Source organism: Oryza sativa, chromosome 2 (genome assembly GCF_034140825.1).
Source record: "Oryza sativa Japonica Group chromosome 2, ASM3414082v1".
Classification (NCBI taxonomy): domain Eukaryota; kingdom Viridiplantae; phylum Streptophyta; class Magnoliopsida; order Poales; family Poaceae; genus Oryza; species Oryza sativa.
In genome coordinates, this window is record NC_089036.1 from 1,650,783 (window position 1) to 1,673,195 (window position 22,413).

The 22,413-nt window shown below is 45.1% G+C and overlaps 4 protein-coding genes across 7 annotated transcripts; 1 reads left to right on the top strand and 3 right to left on the bottom strand.

Annotated features, from left to right (window-relative positions):
• Nucleotides 1–397: 397 nt before the first annotated feature.
• Nucleotides 398–5,293, bottom strand: LOC4328197 (uncharacterized). Its single transcript, XM_015768011.3, has 5 exons — nt 4,961–5,293; nt 4,103–4,307; nt 2,745–3,228; nt 1,751–1,855; nt 398–1,584 (listed from the first exon to the last, which is right to left on the bottom strand). The coding sequence occupies exons 1-5, from the start codon at nt 5,229–5,231 to the stop codon at nt 703–705; spliced, it is 1,947 nt and encodes a 648-aa protein (XP_015623497.1). The 5' UTR covers nt 5,232–5,293; the 3' UTR covers nt 398–702.
• A 3,234-nt stretch (nt 5,294–8,527) lies between these two features.
• On the bottom strand, nt 8,528–11,935 carry LOC4328199 (nuclear transport factor 2). 4 transcript variants are annotated; one of them, XM_066307377.1, is made up of 9 exons: nt 11,514–11,935; nt 11,295–11,435; nt 10,676–10,973; nt 10,027–10,298; nt 9,757–9,931; nt 9,543–9,661; nt 9,399–9,464; nt 9,087–9,156; nt 8,528–8,945 (listed from the first exon to the last, which is right to left on the bottom strand). In XM_066307377.1, exons 1-9 carry the CDS (start codon nt 11,544–11,546, stop codon nt 8,779–8,781), a joined length of 1,341 nt encoding a protein of 446 aa, XP_066163474.1. In that variant the 5' UTR covers nt 11,547–11,935; the 3' UTR covers nt 8,528–8,778. The 4 variants fall into 4 exon arrangements, with proteins under 4 accessions (XP_066163474.1, XP_015625416.1, XP_066163473.1 ...); XM_015769930.3 differs by having other exon boundaries at nt 9,081–9,156; XM_066307376.1 differs by having other exon boundaries at nt 10,027–10,304.
• A 3,063-nt stretch (nt 11,936–14,998) lies between these two features.
• Nucleotides 14,999–20,846, bottom strand: LOC4328200 (metal transporter NRAT1-like). Its single transcript, NM_001409268.1, has 14 exons — nt 19,863–20,846; nt 18,878–19,261; nt 18,706–18,781; nt 18,551–18,591; nt 17,576–17,654; nt 17,371–17,475; nt 17,161–17,270; nt 16,881–17,062; nt 16,706–16,775; nt 16,443–16,616; nt 16,171–16,275; nt 15,853–15,984; nt 15,646–15,741; nt 14,999–15,512 (listed from the first exon to the last, which is right to left on the bottom strand). Exons 2-14 carry the CDS (start codon nt 19,010–19,012, stop codon nt 15,180–15,182), a joined length of 1,638 nt encoding a protein of 545 aa, NP_001396197.1. The 5' UTR covers nt 19,013–19,261; nt 19,863–20,846; the 3' UTR covers nt 14,999–15,179.
• Nucleotides 20,575–22,225, top strand: LOC107276605 (putative F-box protein At3g10240). The gene is made up of 4 exons (XM_066307378.1): nt 20,575–20,801; nt 21,162–21,422; nt 21,539–22,045; nt 22,169–22,225. The coding sequence occupies exons 1-4, from the start codon at nt 20,640–20,642 to the stop codon at nt 22,223–22,225; spliced, it is 987 nt and encodes a 328-aa protein (XP_066163475.1). The 5' UTR covers nt 20,575–20,639.
• The last annotated feature ends 188 nt before the right edge of the window (nt 22,226–22,413 follow it).

The window sequence follows — 22,413 nt, forward strand, 5'->3', positions numbered from 1 at the left end:
GTTTCTTGGCCAAATATTTTTTTAAGTATACGGACACACATTTAAAGTATTAAACGTAGTCTAATAACAAAACAAATTACAGATTCCGCATATAAAATACGAGACAAATTTATTAAGCCTAATTAATCTGTTATTAGCAAATGTTTACTGTAGCATCACATTGTCAAATCATGGCGTAATTAGGTTCAAAATATTCGTCTCGTAATTTATATGCAAACTGTGCAATTGATTTATTTTCATCCACATTTAATACTACATGTGTGTGTCAAAACATTCGATGTGATGTTTTTGGTAAAAAAGATTGAATATAAACACGGCCTTGAGGATTGTAAAATTTCCCTGATAAAATACCCATAATATTTGCATTAGTTTGCGTGCTTTTGAGTTTACTTCGGCATACAAAATATTCAAAACAATTTGGCAAAACGGAATGGTTAAATCCACATGTGTTACACTGACAAATTTACTTAAAGTCAAAGTAAATTTCAGAATAGTAAATTCGGAGGAGTACACTTGATTACAAGTACATTAACTAAATTGTTTTATTCCTTGACCTGACATGACTCATGCACGCTAGTACTCCTCCCGAGTTGGATCGTAATTAACCACGCAACTAAATTAACCGAAGTCGTAATTAATGCATGCGATTATCGTTGATGATCGAGATTAATTAGCCTAACCCCTGATTAATTAAGGGGTTAATTAATTAGCTTTGCGGGTCTCGAGTCCGAATCCGAATGGGAAGAGCGGGTCGTAGTGCTCGTCGCCGACGTTCATCGGCAGCTGCTCCACCGACCGGAACCACGTCCTCGCCAGCTTCCCGGTGAACTCGTAGTCGCCGAACAGCACGTCGCTGACGCCCTGCCCCTCCGTCCCCGGCAGCCACGCCGCCACCAGCGCGTCGATGGCGTCCATGTACGGCTCGATCACCAGCGGCCGCCCGGAGACCACCACCACCACGCACCTCACGCCGCCGCCGCAGACGTTCTGGATCACGCTCGGCCCCGGCGCCGGGATGGTCAGGTTCAGGTTGTCGCCGAGCGTCTCGGCGTACGGCGGCTCGCCGACGACGACCACGGCGGCGTCGAACCTCCCCGCGTTCCGCCGCATGAAGCCGGCGTCGGGCGCCTCGGCGAAGACGACCTCCGTGGCGGCATCCACGGCGCGGCGGATGCCGTCGAGGATGGTGGTGCCGCCGGCGGTGAGGTCGTTCCCGGCGAGGCCCTGCCAGGTGATGGTCCAGCCGCCGCACTGGCTGCCGAGGTCGTCGGCGTGGGCGCCGGCGACGAGGATGGAGCGCGCCCGCTTCGGCAGCGGCAGCAGCGGCGCGTCGCCGGGCTTGCCGTTCTTGAGGAGGACGAGCGACTTGCGCACGGCATCGCGAGCAAGGTCGCGGTGCTCCTGCTTCCCGAGCTCGCCGGCGAGGCTGAGGTCGGCGTAGGGGCGCTCGAAGAGGCCCATGGTGAACTTCACCCGGAGAATCCGGCGAACGGCGTCGTCGATCCGGCTCATCGGGATCGTGCCGTTCTTCACCAGCGCCGCCAGGTCGTCGATGAACTCCGTGTACGTGAACGGGATCATCACCTGATTGCACACAAACATTCGAAAATTAATCAGTCAATTAATTATGAAATGTTTTGGGTGTAAAGGACCATTTCTTGGATCGATATTTGTCTCTTATTTATCAATGAAATGAAAATTTTATGATGAAATTAGTTTTTGCATGTATTAATGTGTGCACTGTACTGACCATGTCGATGCCAGCCATGATACCCAGCTTGATGGACAACATGTAGTCTGCATGTGCTGGGGTCGTGATCCTGTCAAGCCCTTGCCAATCCGAGATAACGAATCCCTGAAATTGAATAACACATTAATTAATTTTCAAACTTAAACAGATCACATCATATATGCATGAAGATCTCACACGTATGTACTACCGTCTAGAAAATAGAAATACAAGTCGAGTTTGACTACCAATTAATTTTAAATCTTTGACTAATTATTAAACCAATAATAATATTTTACATGCACCGATACGGATGAATTCATGTTCAAAAGCACATAATCTATTTTAAAATATAAATATTTCTATATTGTTTAGTGGAGAAAAGTTGCCAAGAAAATAATTGGGTGCCTCTCATTGAATGAGTGGTGGTTGGGGGGCTAAAATAAAAAGAAATTTAAATAAGAGGCTATTAGGAATTGCTTATATTTTAGAAAAAAATAAATACTAGAAATAATTATATTTTAAAACTGAGACTATTTTTGTTATGACCATAGTTTATTTTTCATAAATAAAATAACGAAAGAGGAATTTACTTTCAAAGTTTATTTTTAACCATCAAAATTAAGCCTTATACTCTCCATTTCAAAATAAACCAATTTAGTTGGAGATGTGATATAACCTAGTACGTACGACTTATATCCAACTTTAGTGTATTAAGTTTATTTATTTTAGGGTGAAGGGAATATATATATTTGTAGACAAAGGTATAGCATATACTACCTCCATCCCAAAATGTAGCTATTTCTAGCAGAGTGTCTTGTCCTAAAATAAAGCTATTTCTCCACATACCTCCTCTCAACCAATCACAACCATTATTCTTCACCTACTTTCTCTTTTCAACCAATCACACACTTTCTCCAATTATTCTCATTTACTTTCTTAATACCTGTGCCAACCTAAAAAATGACTATATTTTGGGACGGAGGAAGTATATATATAGTAGTAGTGCACATACCCTGAAGCGGAGCTTGGACTTGAGGAAATCGGTGATGAGGAAGTGGTTGGCGTGCATCTTGACGCCATTCCAGCTGGAGAAGGACACCATCACCGTGGACACCCCCTGCGCCACGGCGCTGTAGTAGGGCGGCATGTGCACCGTCATCAGCTCCCGGAGCGTCGCCACCGTGTTGTTCTCGTTCATGCCGCGCGTCGTGCCGCCGTCGCCGACGTAGTGCTTCGAGCACGCCGCCACGCTCGGCCTCCCGCCGGAGACGAAGGGGACGCCGCGGCGGCCGCCGGGAGGGATCTCGCCCTGGAAGCCGGAGATGATGGAGGACATGCGCTGCACCACCCTGGGGTCCTCGCTGAAGCTCTCGTAGCAGCGGCCCCACCTCGGGTCCCTGCACACCGCCACGCATGGCGCGAACACGTACGGGATCCCCGTCGCCCTCACCTCCGCCGCCACCGCCGCGCCGATCCTCTTCGCCAGATCCGGGTCCCTGGAGAAGAACGAAAAAAATTGATAATTTGACACTTTCTTCGTTGCCCAATTGTTTTAATTGATACTTGTGATGATGATATGTGAGCCATCTAAGTAAATGAAAGTGGGTCAGAATGTCAAATAATCGAAACCTATTTTAAGAAGTGTTACACTATCAAATCTCTCGGAGAAGAACACACCATGTTCATATGCTCTCACTAGCTAGCTAGCTTATCTTTGTATATTCCCTCCCTCCGGTGATGAATAAAATCCAGTAAAACTTTTAGAAAACTATTACTATTGGTCTTGTGTTAAAATAAGATTACGACATTATTGTATGATGAGAAATTTTACGAACATTTTAAAACGTAACTGAAGATACCAAAGATTTTTACACTAGAAAATAAAATTTGGTAACTTAAGCTAGCTAATATTTAGATGTACCAAATTTTACAATAAAAATTATGGTACTTTATTTTTCAAAGATGGTAAAATTACTCTTATGATAGTAGGGGTTTTTTTTCAAGTCGAATCTGTCTTTTTTTTTCCTTTTCAAATTCAGCGCGTTTGAGAAACCATTAATTAGAGTGACAACGTCAAAATATTACTAGTTGGCGAGTTGGGCAATTAGTAACTCTTTCCCTTGTCCAAAACGTTGGGACGTGAGCGATCGATCGCGCTAATTTAAAATCTCAAATCTTGGATCTCACTCCATCATCATCGAGCACTGCAAATTTTGAGAGTTTATATACAAAGACTTGGATGATTAATTAATGGCGTGCAATCTGGTCATCTTCAGTAAACTTATCACAACTAGCTACATATGGGAATCTACTTAATTCATGCATCATTAATTGAGTTTAATTAAGGGGGATAATTAATCATTTTATTACCTAGTGCAGCCGAGGCCGACGTTGTGGGGGAAGATGGTGGCCTTGTAGACGTTGCCGTGGCCATGGACGGCGTCGATGCCGTAGATCATGGGGATCCCGAGGCGCGTCGCCATGGCGCCGCGCTGCATCTCGTTCACCATCGACACCCACGCCGCCGGCGACGCCTGCGCCGCCGGCACGCTGCCGCCGCCGCTCAGCACGCTCCCTGCAATTTGAGAGATATATATTCGTCTTAATTTAATGGCCGGTTTGAGTAGCTAGCTAATTTTGATTAATTAATTCATTTTGAATCTGTTTTAGTATTTACATTTATTTATGGAGATGCATGCCCTCACTTGTGCTTGCAGTGAAAGCTAAGATTCAAACCTTGTATTTACAAAATCATTAGTATCTTATAATATCCATATTTCCATGACCATATCATACGGATTCAGAGTGTTTGACTCCCAATCTCACCAAACTGGTTCGTTAGACATTTGTCTGCATTACCCATTATCAAAGTACGAATTCTTTAAGAAATGTTATTTTGTTATAGCTAGCTTAAACAAACTCCTGGCCGAATCACAATATAGACATTCGTTCAAACTTCAAACTTTTTCTTCACGAACGCGTAAAATCTTTGCATGTCAAAAATATATATTAGAGAACTTCAGACTTCAAACTGTTTTAGTTTGACCTGCACTATATTATAGTTTTTTTTCAAACACGCAAAAGCTTTCATCGATATTAATTAGATATTATATATAATTTCCTGAGGTGTTTGCATTCGCATTCTACTTATTATATGTGTATCTTGTTTTTAGATGCAAGAATCAATATGTATCTCTGCTGCAAGAACCAAGAAGCAATCAAGTATACCAATGAAGTAGTTGCGCATGACGTCGAAGGTGGCGTTCTCGCGCTCGATCTGCGACATCTGGCCGATCTTCTCCGCCAGCGTCATCCGCCGGAGTAGGTCGTCGATCCTCTTGTTCAGCGGCTGCTTCGAGTCCTTGTACTTGGGACACTCCCCTCCTCCTCCGCCGCCGCCCGCCGCCGCCGCCATCGCCGTCGCCGCAATGCAGCCTACACACACCACCACCACGAGCACGGCGCCGCCGCCGCTACTACCTCGCCGGAGTAGCCCCATTGCTCAGCTCAGGCTAAGTGAGATAGAGTTGGATATGAAGTGATGAGTTGATCGATGGAAGCTTAATTAGGTGTCTATTTATGGGCGAGTTTAGTGACCCAAGTGACCAAGTGTGTGTGTCGGTCCAAAAATATTCATCGTATTAAATGTGGGGCTAAGATGAGGCCATCGAGCTAGTTTGAATGGTTTTGAGTTTACTTCGACATTTAAATTGCTCAGAACAAGTTGGAAAGCAGGGTTGTTAAATCCACATGTGTATTATGCAGACAAGTTGCTTAAAGTCAAACTGATGAACTTCATAATTGATTCGATCATGGTCGGTACTGTAGTAGTTTGGATCCTCTGACAGAAAGAAAATAAAATTGCTCCATTTAAGTCTCTGAAGCTCCTGCAACGCATGCACAAATCCCTAATTTACTGAAAATTAAGATTTCTTTTGCTTGTCAGTTTGGACAAATTCAGGCCACCTCGCGGCTTGCCCTAAATTAATTATCTCCTAGATTCCTAATTAGTCTCACCGGTTGCCATTAGAACATGTAAAATGGTCATTAACAGCGATCTCACCTTTACTAATTAAGAATACTTACTTATTGATACGAAGGATAGAAAGAGGAGAGATAAAATATCGTTATTATGGGTAACGACTCTTAACCTCTATAATATAAAAGCATGGTTGCATATATAAAGGTGAAAAATGAAAAAAAAAAGTAATAAAAGAATTTTTTTTAGCTAATGGTGAGAGTGTTTTAACTGTTATAAAGATACGACTTCTAAATAATCTTGTATTTTCTAATGGATCATACACATATTTACTGTTAAACATATACTTATCTCCTAATTAATCCCACGCTCCTTCATTGCGTGCACAAATCCCTAAATTACTGGTAGGTTTTTTTCGCCGGAGGTGAAGAAGATCCGAACCGAATTACATTAAGATCATGAGATAGGCTTCAGAAGTCATTTGCCGGTTGCCACAGGCTAAGATTATCTCGTATGTTTAGGCGGAGCTACATAAAAGGGATTAGAGTTTCTAGGCACCTGGTCAAGTGGCGGAGCTAGGAGCTCGACACGCCTAGGGCTCAAATTGAAGGCTAACAACTATCCATATCAATTCGTACTTGGAAGTGCAGTACAAGTACGAAAAAAAATGCAAGACTGAAATACAATTTCTAAATATGCACCAAGTACAGTAAAAGTGTAGAAAAAGTACAAGACTAGACTAAAATTTTATTAGAATACCTAATGCGACGTATATTCATGATTTTCACTCTTCATCAACAGAAGGTAGAGAACCTGAAGATGAATATAGAAAATGATATTACATAATGTAAGTGATGCAAATTATGAGAACTTAATTATTTGTAGACAAAGCAATGCATGACATACCTCTAGGTAATTTGTGCTTGCGCGTCCTCAAAGCACGATAATGTTGTATAATCTGACGATCTTCAATGCTAGTAAAAACATCCCGCTCAATATAGCATATCATGCAGTGATTCATCCATTCATCATTCATCTTGTTCCGCATGTCAGTTTTCATAATGTTCATAGCTGAGAAGGCTTTTTCAACAGGCAAATTTAAGGTTAATTCAATTAAGTGATACACCAATGGAAAAATTCTCTATCACTTTGAACCATCTTAACAGCAAGGTTACCAAGGTCAGAGCAACTTGAGAAATCCAAATCAGATCTCACATCAGAGATAAATGTGTTAAGTTGGTCTCTAAGGACTATACAATCATATTCAGAAAAAGTCATCTGCATAAATCCTTGCCCCGCACCTGCCGCAAGGAGGAGGAATGGAAAGGTTTTTTTTTTTTTTTTGGTAGGAGGAAACCCATTAATTAATTAATTAATTAATTAACTAATGAGAAATTAATGGAGGACAAATATGGGGCCTTCGTAGGCCTCCTTTCTGCGCGCTATGGCCCACACGGCCCACCTAGTATCGGAAAATAAGAAATCGATCGGAAAGAAAACCCTAGAAGCGAAGCGGAGAGAAAGCAATGGCGTCCCTGAGCAAGCGCGGCGGCGGCGGCGGCGAAGGGGAGGGCATCCTGGCGTCATGGATGGCGGCGCATGGGCGCGAGGCGGCGAGCAGGGCGAAGAAGGTGGTGCGGAGCACGGGGAAGGCGGCGTGGATCGCGGGGACCACCTTCCTGGTCCTCGTCGTCCCGCTCATCATCGAGATGGATCGCGAGCAGCAGCTCAACGACCTTGAGCTCCAGCAGCAGGCGCTCCTCGGGCCCGCGCCCCTCAAATGATCCATCCATCCATCCTTAACTTCTACTAATAGTGTTCTTGCCTGTCTAGTCAGACAAATCAAACTTCTTGTTTTCATTAATTTCACCATTATGCTGCTCTGATGAGATGTCGTCGCCGCTTTCCTTTCCTGATGTTACTATTTTTCACGCTCATCTTATCATGCCAACTATATTTCGTTCTGTGCGATTCCTGCGCCTTGTGCCGTTTATTCTTTCTCGTCATATGCTGCTGTGATGAGATTTCGATTTGCATCGACCAGGGTTACTTTTTTTTTTATGGATTGACATCTCCAGGTTTATGAACAACAGTTACTATAATAATTAAGGTTTTCTTTTTGTAAAAAAACAGTATGGTCTCTGTAATAAAAAGGAGAACATTGTACTCCAGTTTATAAAGTTGGATCACAAATGGGAACTTATGAAGATTTCTTATTCATAAGAGTATGACTCGAGCAAAGCATATGTTGGTTTGTTACGCCCCCGAAACTTTGGCAAACAACAATGTGTGATGGTAACCAAGCATTTTGATACAAACAGCACCACTTTATTGCATTTTGATACAAAGAACACTAGTTTTTATTGGGTACTCCCTCAAAATTGCACTCCTAATTTAATTTGAAGAGTGCACTTATTTTGAGAGGGATGAAGTATATATATGCTTATCTAACCAAAAGAACTTTTACGTTATAAATTTGGATTCGTCACTAACCAAACTGTCATTGCTGGCTTATGATAGATTTTCTGGCAAAAGAATGACATTGCTGGCTTGTGATAGATTTTATGCCAGTATTAGCAACAAACTGGGCAGCGACTAATTCTCGGTTGATAAATTAGAATTAATTTGAGAATTCATCCACTGACCCACATATCATGGGCACGACTGGGGGCAAATCCTCAATTTCTGATCTAAACGATAAGTCCGGGTATATGATAAACTCGGAGCATCAAATCGATCAGCATACCTCGAGGGGAAGCATTGCAAACAATCACGCAAGAGAAGCTGAGCTGCTGCTCCTGCTCTTAATGCAGGCATGGCACATCAAGGACGGGCATTTGCATCATAATAAAACGTCTAGCCAAAGTTGGATACCACACATTCTTCGTCAACAAACTGCTGCTGCGACAAAACCCAAAACCAAAAAAAAAAAGCAACCTAACGGAACGGAGGAAACAACCCAGTAGTTCTTAGTTATGCAGCTCTCCCTCCCTTTTGACGGATCAAAACCTCATGCTTGCAGCATATGCATATCCCACCAGGCCACCACCATGGGGTGGTGAACCATTTAGTTTCTTGCGTTGTGGCTCCCCAAAATGCCCCTCTCATGGTGAGGAACACGCTGGTAGCCATTTGATGGCCTGCCACTACCACGGTTGCCCGCATATTCGTTGTCGCCTCCCCCTCTAGCATACCCTCGCCCTCCTCCACCGAAACGACCTCTGCCTCCCCTTCCTGCCAATGCCAAACACGCACCAGGTTCATATCATACTTACGCAAGTATATGCCACCATCAACTACACCATGAAGCTGTGTGTAGTCTGCAAGCAAATATTGCATAGGTGTTGGAAAAATAAAAGAGCAACTTACTTCCACCTCTTATGCCGCTGTTAGGCTTCCGCTCCTCAACATATATCTGCCGCCCATTTATTTCAATTGGTGAAGCCTGAAAATTGGCAAAAGATTTAGCATATGACCTGTCAAACCATGATTACTAATTCAAGCGAAGGATGACCATATAGTGCATTAAAAAAGGGGAAAGCAGACCACCAATTAAACATCACAGTAATTAGTAAATGGTGAAGTGAATATGCATTAAATTTGATTTTAAAGGAGTATGCACACACAAATTGGAGAAGGTATTTAATGCATGTAAAAAAAAGTGAGTTTTGTTGAACAGTTTGCCACCTTCAATGCATTGTGAACACCACTAAGTTCTTCGAATTCCACGAACGCATAGTAGCCTCCGGTCTCCTGCCAATGTCATACAAACACTAAGTCAAAAGAAAATTCTATCATATCACGTAATAAAAAATACATATAAGGAACCACCTTGCGGCTTCTGATAGCAACACCATCAGGAATGAGCCGCCCAAACTTCTTGAACTCATTCTCAAGATCAGCCTCAGATACAGAAGATGGCACGTTCCCAACATAGACAGATTTGCTCTCTATTTTTACGAACAGAAATATTAAAAGTCAGTGGGTAATGTGCAACTCAAATCAGTGAAAGGGATTATGATGCTAGCTCAAACTAAAGGACAACCTTCATCATCCTGGACAGCAAATTCACCATAAACATCGGTTTTTGGCTTCTCGGTTGCCACAGACGAAGTCATAACCGAATGCTGTGCAGCCTGGTTTGTCTCGGTTGCCTGGTGAGGTCTAGTCGGGGCTGGCTGGGCTACAGGGAACACCAGTGGAGCTTTTGCGGTTCTTAGCTGCATGAGTTATACCATCAAGGTTTTAAATATGCATGAGATGACATCACAAAAAGAAAAATAATCATGATCAACCAAGTGAAGGTGCAACATACAATGGAGGCATAGGTCTTCTTTACTGGTTCACCAACAGGTTCCTCTACATGAGGAGGTGGAACAGGTGGAGATTGCACTGGCTCCTCCGGTGCCATCGCCATTCCATTTGTAAAGGAAGAAATTGGTTCTTCAGGAAGAGGCTCATCTCCCCAATTGTCTGACTGAGAAACTACTTGCTGTGGTGGCTCAGAGTAAGTATAGTTCTCAACAGCATCACTTTCTTCAGATGTTATTGGGACAGCACTTTGATTTTCCTCTTCGTGAATGTACTCTGGAACTTGAGGTAGAAAATATATAGTTAGTAACTACATAATTGCAAAAATTAGAAAAGCAGCAGCAATAGGCCTATTCATACGTGCAAGGTATTGACTTTTATTTTCCATGGCAACATTACAATTTGAAACCATCAGTAATCAACGCATACGGAACATACTTTTTGTTGGTGCTCATAGACAGCCAACACAGAAGGCATGCTAGAAGATATAACATAGTTCAGAACATACGAATAACATGGCACAACAGTTTAGATAGATCATTGACAGAGAATAAGAAATATGGATCGCAAATAGGAAAAAGAAATAAGAAATATGGCTGAACAGTTAAAAAGAAAATTGCAGGAAATTATGAAGCTACAAAGATATATTATACCAGGTTCGACGACGGAGTTGGATGCCATGTTGGTCTCGAAGTTGTCCTGGGCAATAACAGGTGCAGGTTGCACTTGCTCTTCGTCAACGAAATGGAAATAATCATTGAGAACAAAGTAACCCTTTTCCTGGGGAGCAAGGAAAAACATCTGGATGAATTTCCTTTGGTGGCTGTACTCCTTGGTCTGTACAAGACCAGATACCATAACTAGCACACCATCACCCCATGAGTTGAGAAAGTTGGCTGTTTTGATCTCGATTTGGGTGAAATTCAAGGACATAATGAGGGAGTGTATATCCTGCAACAGTTAGCACGCATGCACGCAAGCATTAGAAGAAGGCTATGTAGAGTAAATGCACATGACAGGTCGACAAGGAAGGAAAGACAACATCAGATATATATGTACAATTCAAGTCAGTAAGTCAGTCAAGCAAAGGTGGTGTGCATAAAGCTACGAATTCGAAGATGCTATGCTAGATAAAACATAGTACAAGTTAGAACTAGTAGTGCATAGTAATACTAGTGCATAGCAAAGGTGGATTCCATTGCAAAGAAAAAGGATATATACTATATATTATAATGAAAAGAGATTGCGGAGAGGAGAGGAGGGGTAAGTAACCATCATGGTGCTGGCGGTGGTGTTGGTTCCAGCGAGGTCGTCGACGCGGACCATGGTGCTGGCGTCGTTGTAGAACTGGTGGACGACATCGGGGCTCTGCTGCAGGAGGTTGTAGTAGTTGCGAAGGAAGTAGGTGCCGACCTAGAGAGGAGAGGGGGTGAGCGAACGAGCGAGCGAGCGAGCTAGGGTTTGGTTTATTTTGAGGAGAGAAGCACTCACCTGAGTCGCCGCCGCCGCCGCTGCGGAAGCCATGGTGCAGGAAACCCTAGATCTGCGTCCGCGGGAAGGGAGCCGGGGAGGGGAGGGCGAGATCTACTGGAGAAGGAGCCGATCGAGACGATCACGAGCACGCCCGCTGGTCGGGGCCCCCTCCGTCCGCCGGTGGCCTCCTCTCGCCGGCGACGGCGGCGGTGGCGGCGGCGCTCGGAGACGACAACGCAACGGCGGCGGCGGCGGCGGAGGAGGCGGACACGGCGGTGCGAGGGGAAGGCGGAGGCGGCAACGCGAGGCGGCGGCGCGAGGGGGGAGGCGGAGGCGGAGGCGGCGGCGCGAGAGGGAGAGGGGGGAGGAGATGCGGGTGGCGGCGGCTAAGGGTTTGGGAGGGGAGGAGGAGGGGTCTGGATTAGTGGGCGTCGTTTTGCGAGAAATCCCCTTCGGCTTCCACATTTTAGAGATCTATTCTAATTCGTGATTTTCTCTTCTTCGCATGGAATACCCGGGTTTTGTAAGGGTTTTTATGTAAAATAATGCCTCAGAGGAACTGTTTGTGAGGATCTATATAGAATTACGCACAAAACGGGGGCTTTATGGCAATATTGCAAGTTCGCGCGTATCCCACGTGGACACCGCGAGGAGCGGCCTGTGGGCTGTGTGTTTGCCTTTGAGAGGGAATTAATCTCTGGCCCGTTTGGCACAGCTCCAGCTCCCAACTCCAACTTACCTAGAGCCAGAGCTGTGTCAAACGGTTCAGATCATTTATTTTTTGGAGCGGAGTTGGCATAGTTACTCTACAAATTTGTACTACGGGGGTAGAGCTGGGTTTTTGCTGCTCCACAGCTCCACTCCACTTTAAAAGACACACTACCCTTTAAAATTTTAGTGTATTTACATGAAAATGCCACTGAACTACCTCCACCAACCTCCCCCTCCCGTTCTCTCTCCTTCTCCGTCTCCCTCCCGAGCCCTAACAGATGCAGTAGGCGGCATCGGCGTCGGCGTCGGGCTGCGGCGTTGGCGGCGGCGCCGTCGATGGCGGCGGCAGGCTGCGGCGTCGTTGGCAGGCGGCGGCGTCGTCGTCGGCGGCGACGGCAGGCGCCACGGCGGCGGTGCGCGGCAAGCACGCGGGAGGAAGATGGGCGGCGCGCGGCCGGCGGAGGGCAGAGGGCGCAGGGGATGGGGCGGCCGGCGGCTGGGATTTTTGTTTTTATTTTTTTTTATTTTTTTTCTTTTTTTAAATCTGAAGCTGAAATGTAGCCAAACACTTTTGATGGGTGTCCAACTCCAACTAGAGTTAGCTCCCACTGTAGTAGGAGTTTGGAGTTAGGAGTTGTAGTTTGGAGCACTACCAAACGGAGCCTATTTTAGCGAAGTGTTAGCGTTTGATTTTCATGGATCGTCGCCGTGATGCTCGGGTGCTACCGGGAGGTGAATCCGGCCACTATTATAGTACTTAATTGAAGTCATCGAACTCGTTGCCGTCAAAAACTAATCTATTATTTAAACCGATTATTTATCCCTCGTCTGATGAGTAACCTGCTCTGTCACGTGTATCATAGCTCTGCTCGGCCTTGTTTGGATCCAATGAAAACTCCCAGCTTCTCATGGGAAATGGGCCGGAATCCCGGTATGTTAGTTAAGGCCTCATGGAAGACAGTATGGGATCATACACTGACACTGGCCAGCAGGGTTTACAAATAGCAATCTCGATTCTCCGGAAATAAAAAAACACAATCTAAGATTGGCCAGTGAAAGACGAGCCCTGTTAGATTGTAATAATTGGCTATAACTCTTTAAGCAAAGGCCGGAATGTTTTTCCATTATCTAAAAAGAAAGACGAGCCCTGTGAAACATTCGATTTTTTTTCGCAAATTTCAAACAATATACATGTTAAACAAATTTCGACACATTATGAAATTTGAATAAGACGCACATTTTCAAGATGATCGAAATTCGTTAAAGATGATGAACCTGTTGGCCAAGATATATTGAGATGGTGTTAGAGATGTAATCCTGCTATAATATGTGAAATAAACAGTTTTAAAAACTCGGTCTAGCCATATACCCCTCCATCCTAAATTACAGGGTGTCCCTTTTTTTTAAAGAAAACTTAAACTCGGTAGCTTTTGATTAATGACTATACTAACCATACATTTTTTTTTGCGGGGAAAAGGGAAGTATTACTCAGGAATAATATCGTCAATTACAAGCTTTGAGATAAAGGTGCAATCATTTTCACACCAAAATCCCGACAAGTTTTCACTGCGACTTTTATTAGCTAACATATGACTAACTAAAATTTGGCTTCTATGAACCTTCCTGAGCAAACACTCCCGACTTCCAGCGAGGAGATCCTTAATCTCTCTAACGGCAAAGGCAAGCTCCGAGCGCTCAACTTCTTTGGCTTGGATCATTTGTAACGCTACCAAGCAGTCCGTTTCCACCTGTACTGGGAGCAGCGTCCACTGAAGCGCCAAGGCAATACCCTCTCTGCACGCGACCAACTCTGCTTCTAATGCACTATGACAGCTGTTCAGGGTTTTGCAGGAAGCAAAAATCACCCTCCCCTCCCAGTCCCTCATGACTATGCCAATGCCCCCCTTCTCTGACAGGGCATCAAAAGAGCCATCTATATTAACCTTCAACCATCCGGTTTGCGGTCTCACCCATTTTTGTTTGCAAGCTGGTCTTGATCCTGGAGGGACCTCTTTCCCATAAGCCAAGACAGATTAGAACGTTTTTTCCTTTCTCTGAACCAACTACAGACTTTTGTCGGATGTTGAACAGTGACTGAATATAGCTCTCAAGGAATCTTTTAGAAGACTCGATCGTTGGAGGGGTTTTCTCATGGACGATTTCATTACGAACAAACCAATTTCGCCATAACACCAAGAGAAGGGCCGCCCGTTCAGATTCGGATAGCCTGTCTAACAGATCAAACAGCCAGGCTTTATTATCCATACGCACATCAGTGAGCACAGGAAAGTGCCCATCACCTTGCATAGCCATCAGCAAAAATCTTGACTGGGAACAGCGAAGAAGAGCATGCTGGGTGTCTTCAGTTTCTGACCCACATACCCCACAGGTAGCTATCCGCTCAAGCTTCCTTTTCGTTTTATTAGCCATTGTTGCAAGGGAGTCAGTGGCAACCTTCCAAGCAAAACTTCTCACTTTCTGAGGGACTTCACACTTCCAGATCAGGTCCCATCTACGATCGCCTGCCATATTCGACGGACCTGTATCCTCTTGATTCTTCAAATTCAGAGCCAAGTAATAAGCACTCCTGACTGAGAATCTACCATGCAAGTCTGGATGCCAAGCTATAAAATCTTCGTCCTCCCAATTTGAAATACATATGCTAAGTAGTATGCATGTTATATTATTAGATTTATATTTTAAAGTACTTTCATGTGACGCTAATTTCATATTCGTTAGGAAAACATAACATTAAAGAATTACTGATCAAAATAATTTGGGACGGAAGAAGTAGTAGTGCACACTTTTTTTTCTCAAACTTAATTTACAGCTAAGCTGCTTAGAAACAACAACAAGAAGAAGAACAAAAAATCAATGACGAATCACATTATATCATCCAGAGAACACATCTAGTTATACACTGACGACGAGGAATAACTAATGCACTACTCAGCAAGCAATAATTTATCAAGGCTACATGGAAGCATCGGCAAGGTCCTTCCTGTACGGAGCCGGCTGGTCCTCGTCGGCGGCGGAGGCGTCCACCACCGGCGTCCCGCCGGCCTCCACCTGCGCCTGCGCCCGCTCCGGCACCGGCACGTACGTCGCCACCGTGTCCTTCCTGAACGTCAGGTAGACGACGGCGACCAGGTAGGCGGCCATGAGCGCGAACACCACCACGGAGATGAGGCCATTGGCATACTTGGGGAGGTTGTTGTGGACGAGCCAGTCCACGTATGTCCACACTAGGAAGTAGGTGTTGACGACGATGAGCGCGAAGCTCAGGATCCACGCGATCACCACCGTCTGCAAAAATTATTGGATCATTTGCCAATTTATGTATCTAGCATGGCGAATTAATCGGTTTTCGTGTTTGTGTTTGTGTGGGTGGGTGAATGTGAATGTTTTTTGGTTGGAGAAATGGTTTAAGGAAGCTTACATAGATGGATTCCTTGAGGGGTCCAACTTTCTTGCTGCTGTTGCAGAACTTGAGTAGAGGGATGAGAGCGAACGGCAGCTCAAATGACAGGATCATCTGTATCCAAATCAAGAATTCAGGATATTGTTGCTTTTGGAGGAGCAAAGCGAATTCCTACAGAATGTTCAATTGGAAAAATAAAGCTGAAAACAGGTTGATGAGTCTTACTGATGACAGGATGATTAGCTTGCCGGCGCCTGAGGGACCACTGACAATGGAGACGATGAGGCTAGGAGCTATGGCGATGACTCGGGTGATGAGGTTCCTTACCCAATTCTTCATCTTCATGTCCAGAAACCCCTGGATAATTATCATAACAAAAGTTGGCTATATTTACTGAAATAGATAATACTCAAGAGTGGACAAATGATATGCAAGGTATCAAATAGTTTGTACAAACTTGATAACACCTCGATCAATAGTGTAAACTTGACAAACCCTGCTCCAGGTTTACTATCAAGGGTGAGCACTACGGAACTGAATTACCTGCATGATGACCTGCCCAGCGAACGTGCAACTGATAGTGGTGCTTTGCCCAGAAGCTAGCAGCGCAACAGCATACACCACCGAGCTTGATCTCCCCAAAACATTCTGAAAGTAAGAGATAATCAAAATAAGGCTTGAATTCAGAATGTCTGACATGATCCTCAGTGAGCTCTGGTCTGTAATTTCTTCCATATTACAGAACAAGATGTCTATAAGATGCTTCTGAAAGTACTATCTTTTATCCAGGAAATGAACATTCGAACAGTTCTTACCCTGAGTAAAAGAGGTGTGGATTGCAGAGTTAGGTCACCACACGTGTTGGCATCAGCTGGAGAAAGATTATTCGCATTGCAAATGGATCCAGCAACAACAACGACTGAAACATTTATGAGGAAAGCCACGATGAATGCAAGACTACACTCAATAAGGAAGTATCTGCAAGCAGCCTATCGGAAACAAGATAGGGTCAAACCATTAGCCACTCAACAACAAACCATAGCTGATCATTACATCATCTATTATCAATGCAACCTACTCTGATGCTTTTGTCTGATCGTGGGGTCTTCCTTGACAGGACCAGAGCAGAGTGCAAGAACAAGTTGTATCTGCATGCATGTTATGAAAACTCCTCATCTCATGAACTTGTACCATGGATCAAGTAAAAAGTAGCTACGATCACCAAAGCCCTGATAACTGATTGGGTTTCTTACGGTGTGATGATAGCGCCAAAGAGTGCGATCGCATTGGCAGCAGCGCCTTTCCCTTGGAGAGAAGGGACAAACATGCCCTTGACCACCTCTCCTGCAGACGGCCTCAAATAGCTTAGCTCTCCGAAGAAGCAAGCTGCCATAGTGAACATGAATGCTGCTATGATGAACTCCAGCTTCCGAGCCTGGTGGACATGTCATATGGTAAGGTCAATTCGTCAGTAGCCCATTCTCAGTGTAATTCATCTGACAATCATATAAGTCTGAGAAATTCTTTGCGCACCCCAAATCTCTGTACTCCAAGAAGCAAGAGGGTGCTGAACACTGTGAGAATAACTCCAGCCCACACTGGAATCTTAAGCAATATGTTGAACGCAAAAGCTGTGCCCAACACTGCACTAACAAAAGAACGTGTTACTCATGCTAAATCTAGCACAGAAATAAATAAATAAATAAATAAATAAATAAATAAATAAATAAAACATCGATCAACCTTCAGGAATGTCATCAGAAATCACCGCCAACTCCGCAATGATCCATAAGAAAATGTTGACATAGTGCGGGTACTCTTCCCTGCACAGTTCAGCAAGGTGCCTTCCTGTACAGAACTCAACAAAAGCATGGACAACATAAGATGATAAGGTGATGATGCATGATTAGCATGCAAAGAGCAAGGTTAATGGTTAAGTGAAATATACCTGTTTTCACTCCAAGGTTGGCAGCTAATGTTTGGATCAGAAGTGCAAAGACCATCCCAACTAAGATGACCCACAGAAGCTGTTCATTGTAAAATGTAAATTGATGTTACCAGAAGAAGCATTTTATATAAAGAGGAGGCAGGAAAAACGAAATAGTTAATTTTGTTTTTCTCCTACTTTTCTGTTTCTTGATTGAATTTGTCTTCTTTAAATATTAGGAAAGAAACAAATTATTGACCACCATTTACTAGGCATGGGAGACTTTGTTTGATTTCGTGTACTACTGCTACTATTATATCATATATATAAGGTTCATGTCATGATAGAGTCATCTCAAGTCAATGATTGATATTCCAACGTTCTTATATGTGTACTCCCCAAAATAATCCAATTTTCTTTCTTCAAATAAGACATTGTTGCTTATGCTAGTTAACGGGGAGTCCTTTTGGTACAGTCCTTAGGATAGACTTAAGTTTAAACTTTGATTATTTAGGCCTTTAAGGAAACATATTTCAATATTCTGTAAAGGCCACACCCTCAGTGGAAGGTTTAGAATTCTTCTTGTTCAGCTATGAAATCAGTGCAAGAAAATCTCAAAATATTATTTATATTTGGAATTTTAAAGATATTTCAAGTCAAAACATCCAGGAATACCTCTAAAATGTTTAAGAGTCTGTTTTGTTCAGATTTGATGCCCAAATAAGTGTTTTCCTGACGCTTATACTAAGTAGGTTCTTTGTAATAGTTAACAATTTTCAAAGGCCAAACCAGGCAATTTTCCAACTAATAAATGGTTCCAAGATAGTCTTTCAATCATTTATTCCAAGATTGGGAGCCTTTCACCAGGTCTTTATTTGATTAACCTTGGTTACATTCACCCTTTCCATGCGCAGGCAAAAATCTATGACACATGGTTAATTAGTTCGTAAAAGTAGTTCAGATCCAAGACGAAGAGGCAAGAACTATGCAGTGTACCTCATACTTGAAGTCAGCTCCAGCTTGCATGTCAGTTTCCACTGTCAAATCATGTTTCAGAAAAAAGCTATACCACCTCAACCTCTTCTTTTTCTTTTTTTCTTAATGAGCGTATCAAAACAATATGAAGCTCTAGGCAAAAGATAGGAGCTTACAGTTGCTAGGATCTAGGAAGCCAATGGCCACCAGAGCTCCAGGCCCAACATGAGCCAAGAATTTCCTCCATCTTGGCTGTTCCACCCAGCAAAAAGTAAGCATAGGATTGAAACAAGCACTAGCTTATTGTGGCATTAGAACTCCATGAATGCGCAAAATGTAGTCGCTTACCTGCACCCGAAACTGCCCATCTTTTTCACTGTCAATAGTCTTTTCTTTGTACTCATCAGTCTCACTAACACTCTGCACCACACCTCCATGGAGAGTTTCTCGTCCAACCTCTCTCATCTCACCAGTCCCTTCCATATTCTATGTTGCTAATGCACCTTGTCTGGAAGATATGAAAAAGTATGTCTTGCTCTAGTTAAGAGCCACATACATCCTTTGTATTTTATAGACCCAGAGACCAGTTGACGACTGTCCCATACAGAAACCAAAACTTCAAGTACAGTACAAGAGCAGAGTGACTAGCTATCATGATGGTTCCTGTTGATTCCTCGCTTATTAGATGCCTTTCAGATCTGCTACTCTTGTTGATTGCAGTAACAACTGAGTCTGCAATATTAAAATGGAAATTCTAATCACTTTATTTTCAGTATTAACCACCTCAATCTAGAATGTTTAAGCTGCTGAAAAATAGCACTTTTAGTCACATTTCAACAGCCCCCGCCGCACTATAAGTTGTTTAGTCCACTGCTACAACTAAATGAGATGCAAATATTTTTCATCGGACAAATAAGTCATCACAAATTCTGGTAAACTTGGGCAAACAAATGCCCAGTGGCATGAGGGGCCCAAGGCTAACTGCAGCATAACACAATCACAATTACAAGCTGACTACCACGCATAAGAATTCAAAGCTGCATTACCCAAACACCTAGACGTAAATTCAGCATGACCATCGATGTTGTCATCCGTCAAACCTGAGGATCTACCCAATAGGATTTTTTAAATTAGAAGGGATTTCCTTATCTCCCATACACAGCCACATGGGTCGTATGGGTCTTCGCTCCTAGATATTTTTTGGCCCTTATACAAAGTTTGATATGTTCCTTTACAGCTAAACACCTAGGCTTAGGAAACACCAACGTCTCTACCTAAGATACAATAAAATACATTTGATAAATTGTTAAGAACATTAATGCCGCCGATGTACCTTTGCTTGGCTGTTGCTTTCCGATTATTTTGGAGCCTTTCGGGCAGCCATTTTTCGGTGAAGGCAACCTTAAGCAGCTCAGACCTGGTGCAGTCCACATCTCTGTATTCTATTGTAGCTATTCAGATGATAAGACTTAAAAAATAAGCAACAGATGAAAGGACAATAAGCGTACAGTCAGATTGTACTTAAAAAACCTCAAACCTACTCTCCATTGGAATCCATATTCTACTCACCAAATTGGAACTAGCAGAGAAGAGTGTGATGTGACCACCACCTCATGGAGGATGAGGTGCCCCTCCATGCACCGAATGGTTAGCTTGCTAACGAGTTGATACGCAGGCGTGCGAAAATTTATATTGTCGGCCATGGCTTCATTTGGTCGAATGTGGAAGTCAAGAACTGTGGATTTATGGCAGTGGACAGAAGAACAATGACGGGAAGTGGGAACTAGACTTGGGAACGGGGAATTTAAAATGCTATTAAAATTTTAAATTAAAATTGGGAATTGCATTTTAAAATTTAAATTGCAAATCGACTTAGGTTTTCAGTAGTACTAAAATCCCAGAGGCACAGGACGATTTGGAGTGACTAGCAGTGATCAAATTATTGGCCACGAATCAACCAGAAAGCTCATAAACCCCTACTACCTAATAATTTCACAGGACAGTAAAACACACGAGTAGCTCACCATCGCCGAGGGAGAGAGGCGCGGGCGGCTCCTCGCCGGGGGGCTGCGGCGACGACGGGGACGACGAGCGCGAGGCGGACCTCGACATGGTCCCCCGCGGCGCGGCGCTCGGGAGGGGCCGCGGGGTCGACGAGCACCCTCGGGACGGGGACCCTGTGGGGGACGGGTTCCCCGGCGAGCGAGAAGGAGAGGAGGAGGAGCGAGTCGTCGAGGCGGAGGTCGGCGGCGGAGAGCTCTGGGCGGAAGAGGTAGAGGCGTCGTCGCCGGCAACGGCGGCCATTTCGGTCGCGAAGGTCCAGGCGGAGGAGTTTGAAGTCAGGCCGAGCTTTAATAAGAGAAGCCCAGCCCACTCTACATAATAAAAGAAGCCCAGCCCACTACCTAATGAAACGAGCCCAGCCAATAAAATAAAAGAAGCTCAGCCCACTACATAATGAAACGAGCCCAGCCAATAAAATAAAAGAAGCCCAGCCCACTCTACATAATGAAGCGAGCCCAGCCAATAAAATAAAAGAAGCCTAGCCCACTAATAATAATAATTGTTTAACAAGCGTCAGACGTGTTGGTTACGTACGCGGACTCGTGGAGTACTACACATATGTGTGCAGGTGCAGCACATTGCGACCCCGACCGCAACCCAATTAGGCGCGGCCGCGATGAACGACGACGTGGTGGCTGAGATCCTCTTGCGGTTGCCGGCGAAGAGCGTCCTCCGGTGCCGCGCCGTCTGCCGGAGCTGGCGCCGCATCACCACCGCCGACTACTTCGTCGCCGCCCACTCCCGCCGCCGGCCGCTGCAGCTCCTCGGCTACACGGGGCCCAACGACGAGTCGCTGCGCGACGACGAATTCTTGGTCACCTCCGCCCCGGTCACCGCCGTCCCAGCCGTCTACGACGGGACGACACGGAGTGCCGGCGATTTCTGCGGCGCAACGTGCGCCTGTGCCTCCGTGGATCCTGCGACGGGCTCCTGCTGTTCGAGCAGGTGAACGCCGAGACCATGCTCATCTGCAACCCGGCGACACGGCAGCTCGTCAATCTGCCGCCGGTGAGCACTGGCGGCGTCGTCGTCGACCGGAACGACCTCCGGCTCCACTCTTCCGCCTTCTACTTCCACCGGCCGTCCGGCGAGTACCGCGTGCTGTGCTACCGGAAGGGCACCAACTACATCCTCTCCACCGGCTCCGGCGAGGCGCGGCGGCTCGGCCCCGTCCCCGACCAGCAACGCAGGACTTGCTCCTTCTCCGCCGTGACCGTCGGCAAGACGGTCGGCGAGAGCGTGTACTGGGACCGCCGTGAGGTCGACGATCGGAGCCGGATAATGGCGTTCGACACGGTGTCGGAGAGGTTCCGGGCGGTCGCGCCGCCGCCGGTGGAGCATGCCGACGAAGGCCCGCTGCTGGACATGCATGGACGGCACGCTCGCCGTGGCGGCGATGCCGGCGGAGCCGTACCTGGACGTGTGGGCCAGAGACGGCGGCGGCGGCGAGAGGTGGGTGCGGCGCCTCCGGGTGGAGCTGCCGGCGGGATATTATTCCAAGGAGTTGAAGCCTCGGGGGCTTGGTAGAGCTATCTTGGACGACGCGGGTCTACTGCTTGTCACCTTGTCCTGCAGATGGGGCTTGGTGTACGACACCAAGGAGAAGAGGATGCTCAGCTGCTCTCATCGTAGCAGAAGCAATCCGTGGAATGCAGCTTACCGGGAGAGCCTCATCACGGTGAAACCTTGCACACCCCCGCTCCCGCTAAACTCTGAGCCATGGTTAAATTTCTACTAGTGGTTGCAGTGATATGAGTAGCGCCCCAATATCTCAAGTTCAAATTTTTATAGGAGCGAATTTCAGATTGGATTATTTAAGA

What these genes read in the sequence shown, in the direction of transcription:
- LOC107276605 (XM_066307378.1), top strand. Translation starts at nt 20,640, where the DNA reads ATGGTCCCCCGCGGCGCGGCGCTCGGGAGGGGCCGCGGGGTCGACGAG. An exon ending in GAGAGCTCTGGGCGGAAGAG is followed by an intron (nt 20,802 to 21,161) that starts GTAGAGGCGTCG and finishes ATATGTGTGCAG; the next exon opens with GTGCAGCACATTGCGACCCC. An exon ending in GACGGCGGCGGCGGCGAGAG is followed by an intron (nt 22,046 to 22,168) that starts GTGGGTGCGGCG and finishes CTTGTCCTGCAG; the next exon opens with ATGGGGCTTGGTGTACGACA.
- LOC4328199 (XM_015769928.3), bottom strand. Translation starts at nt 11,546, where the DNA reads ATGGCTTCCGCAGCGGCGGCGGCGGCGACTCAG. An exon ending in CAACTCCGTCGTCGAACCTG is followed by an intron (nt 10,305 to 10,675) that starts GTATAATATATC and finishes TTCTACCTCAAG; the next exon opens with TTCCAGAGTACATTCACGAA. An exon ending in GTGTTCACAATGCATTGAAG is followed by an intron (nt 9,157 to 9,398) that starts GTGGCAAACTGT and finishes GCCAATTTTCAG; the next exon opens with GCTTCACCAATTGAAATAAA.
- LOC4328197 (XM_015768011.3), bottom strand. Translation starts at nt 5,231, where the DNA reads ATGGGGCTACTCCGGCGAGGTAGTAGCGGCGGCGGCGCCGTGCTCGTG. An exon ending in AGTCCAAGCTCCGCTTCAGG is followed by an intron (nt 1,856 to 2,744) that starts GTATGTGCACTA and finishes ATTCAATTTCAG; the next exon opens with GGATTCGTTATCTCGGATTG. An exon ending in TCATGGCTGGCATCGACATG is followed by an intron (nt 1,585 to 1,750) that starts GTCAGTACAGTG and finishes GTGTGCAATCAG; the next exon opens with GTGATGATCCCGTTCACGTA.
- LOC4328200 (NM_001409268.1), bottom strand. Translation starts at nt 19,012, where the DNA reads ATGGAAGGGACTGGTGAGATGAGAGAGGTTGGACGAGAAACTCTCCAT. An exon ending in TTCTGATGACATTCCTGAAG is followed by an intron (nt 17,271 to 17,370) that starts GTTGATCGATGT and finishes TTGTTAGTGCAG; the next exon opens with TGTTGGGCACAGCTTTTGCG. An exon ending in CCCTCAAGGAATCCATCTAT is followed by an intron (nt 15,513 to 15,645) that starts GTAAGCTTCCTT and finishes TAATTTTTGCAG; the next exon opens with ACGGTGGTGATCGCGTGGAT.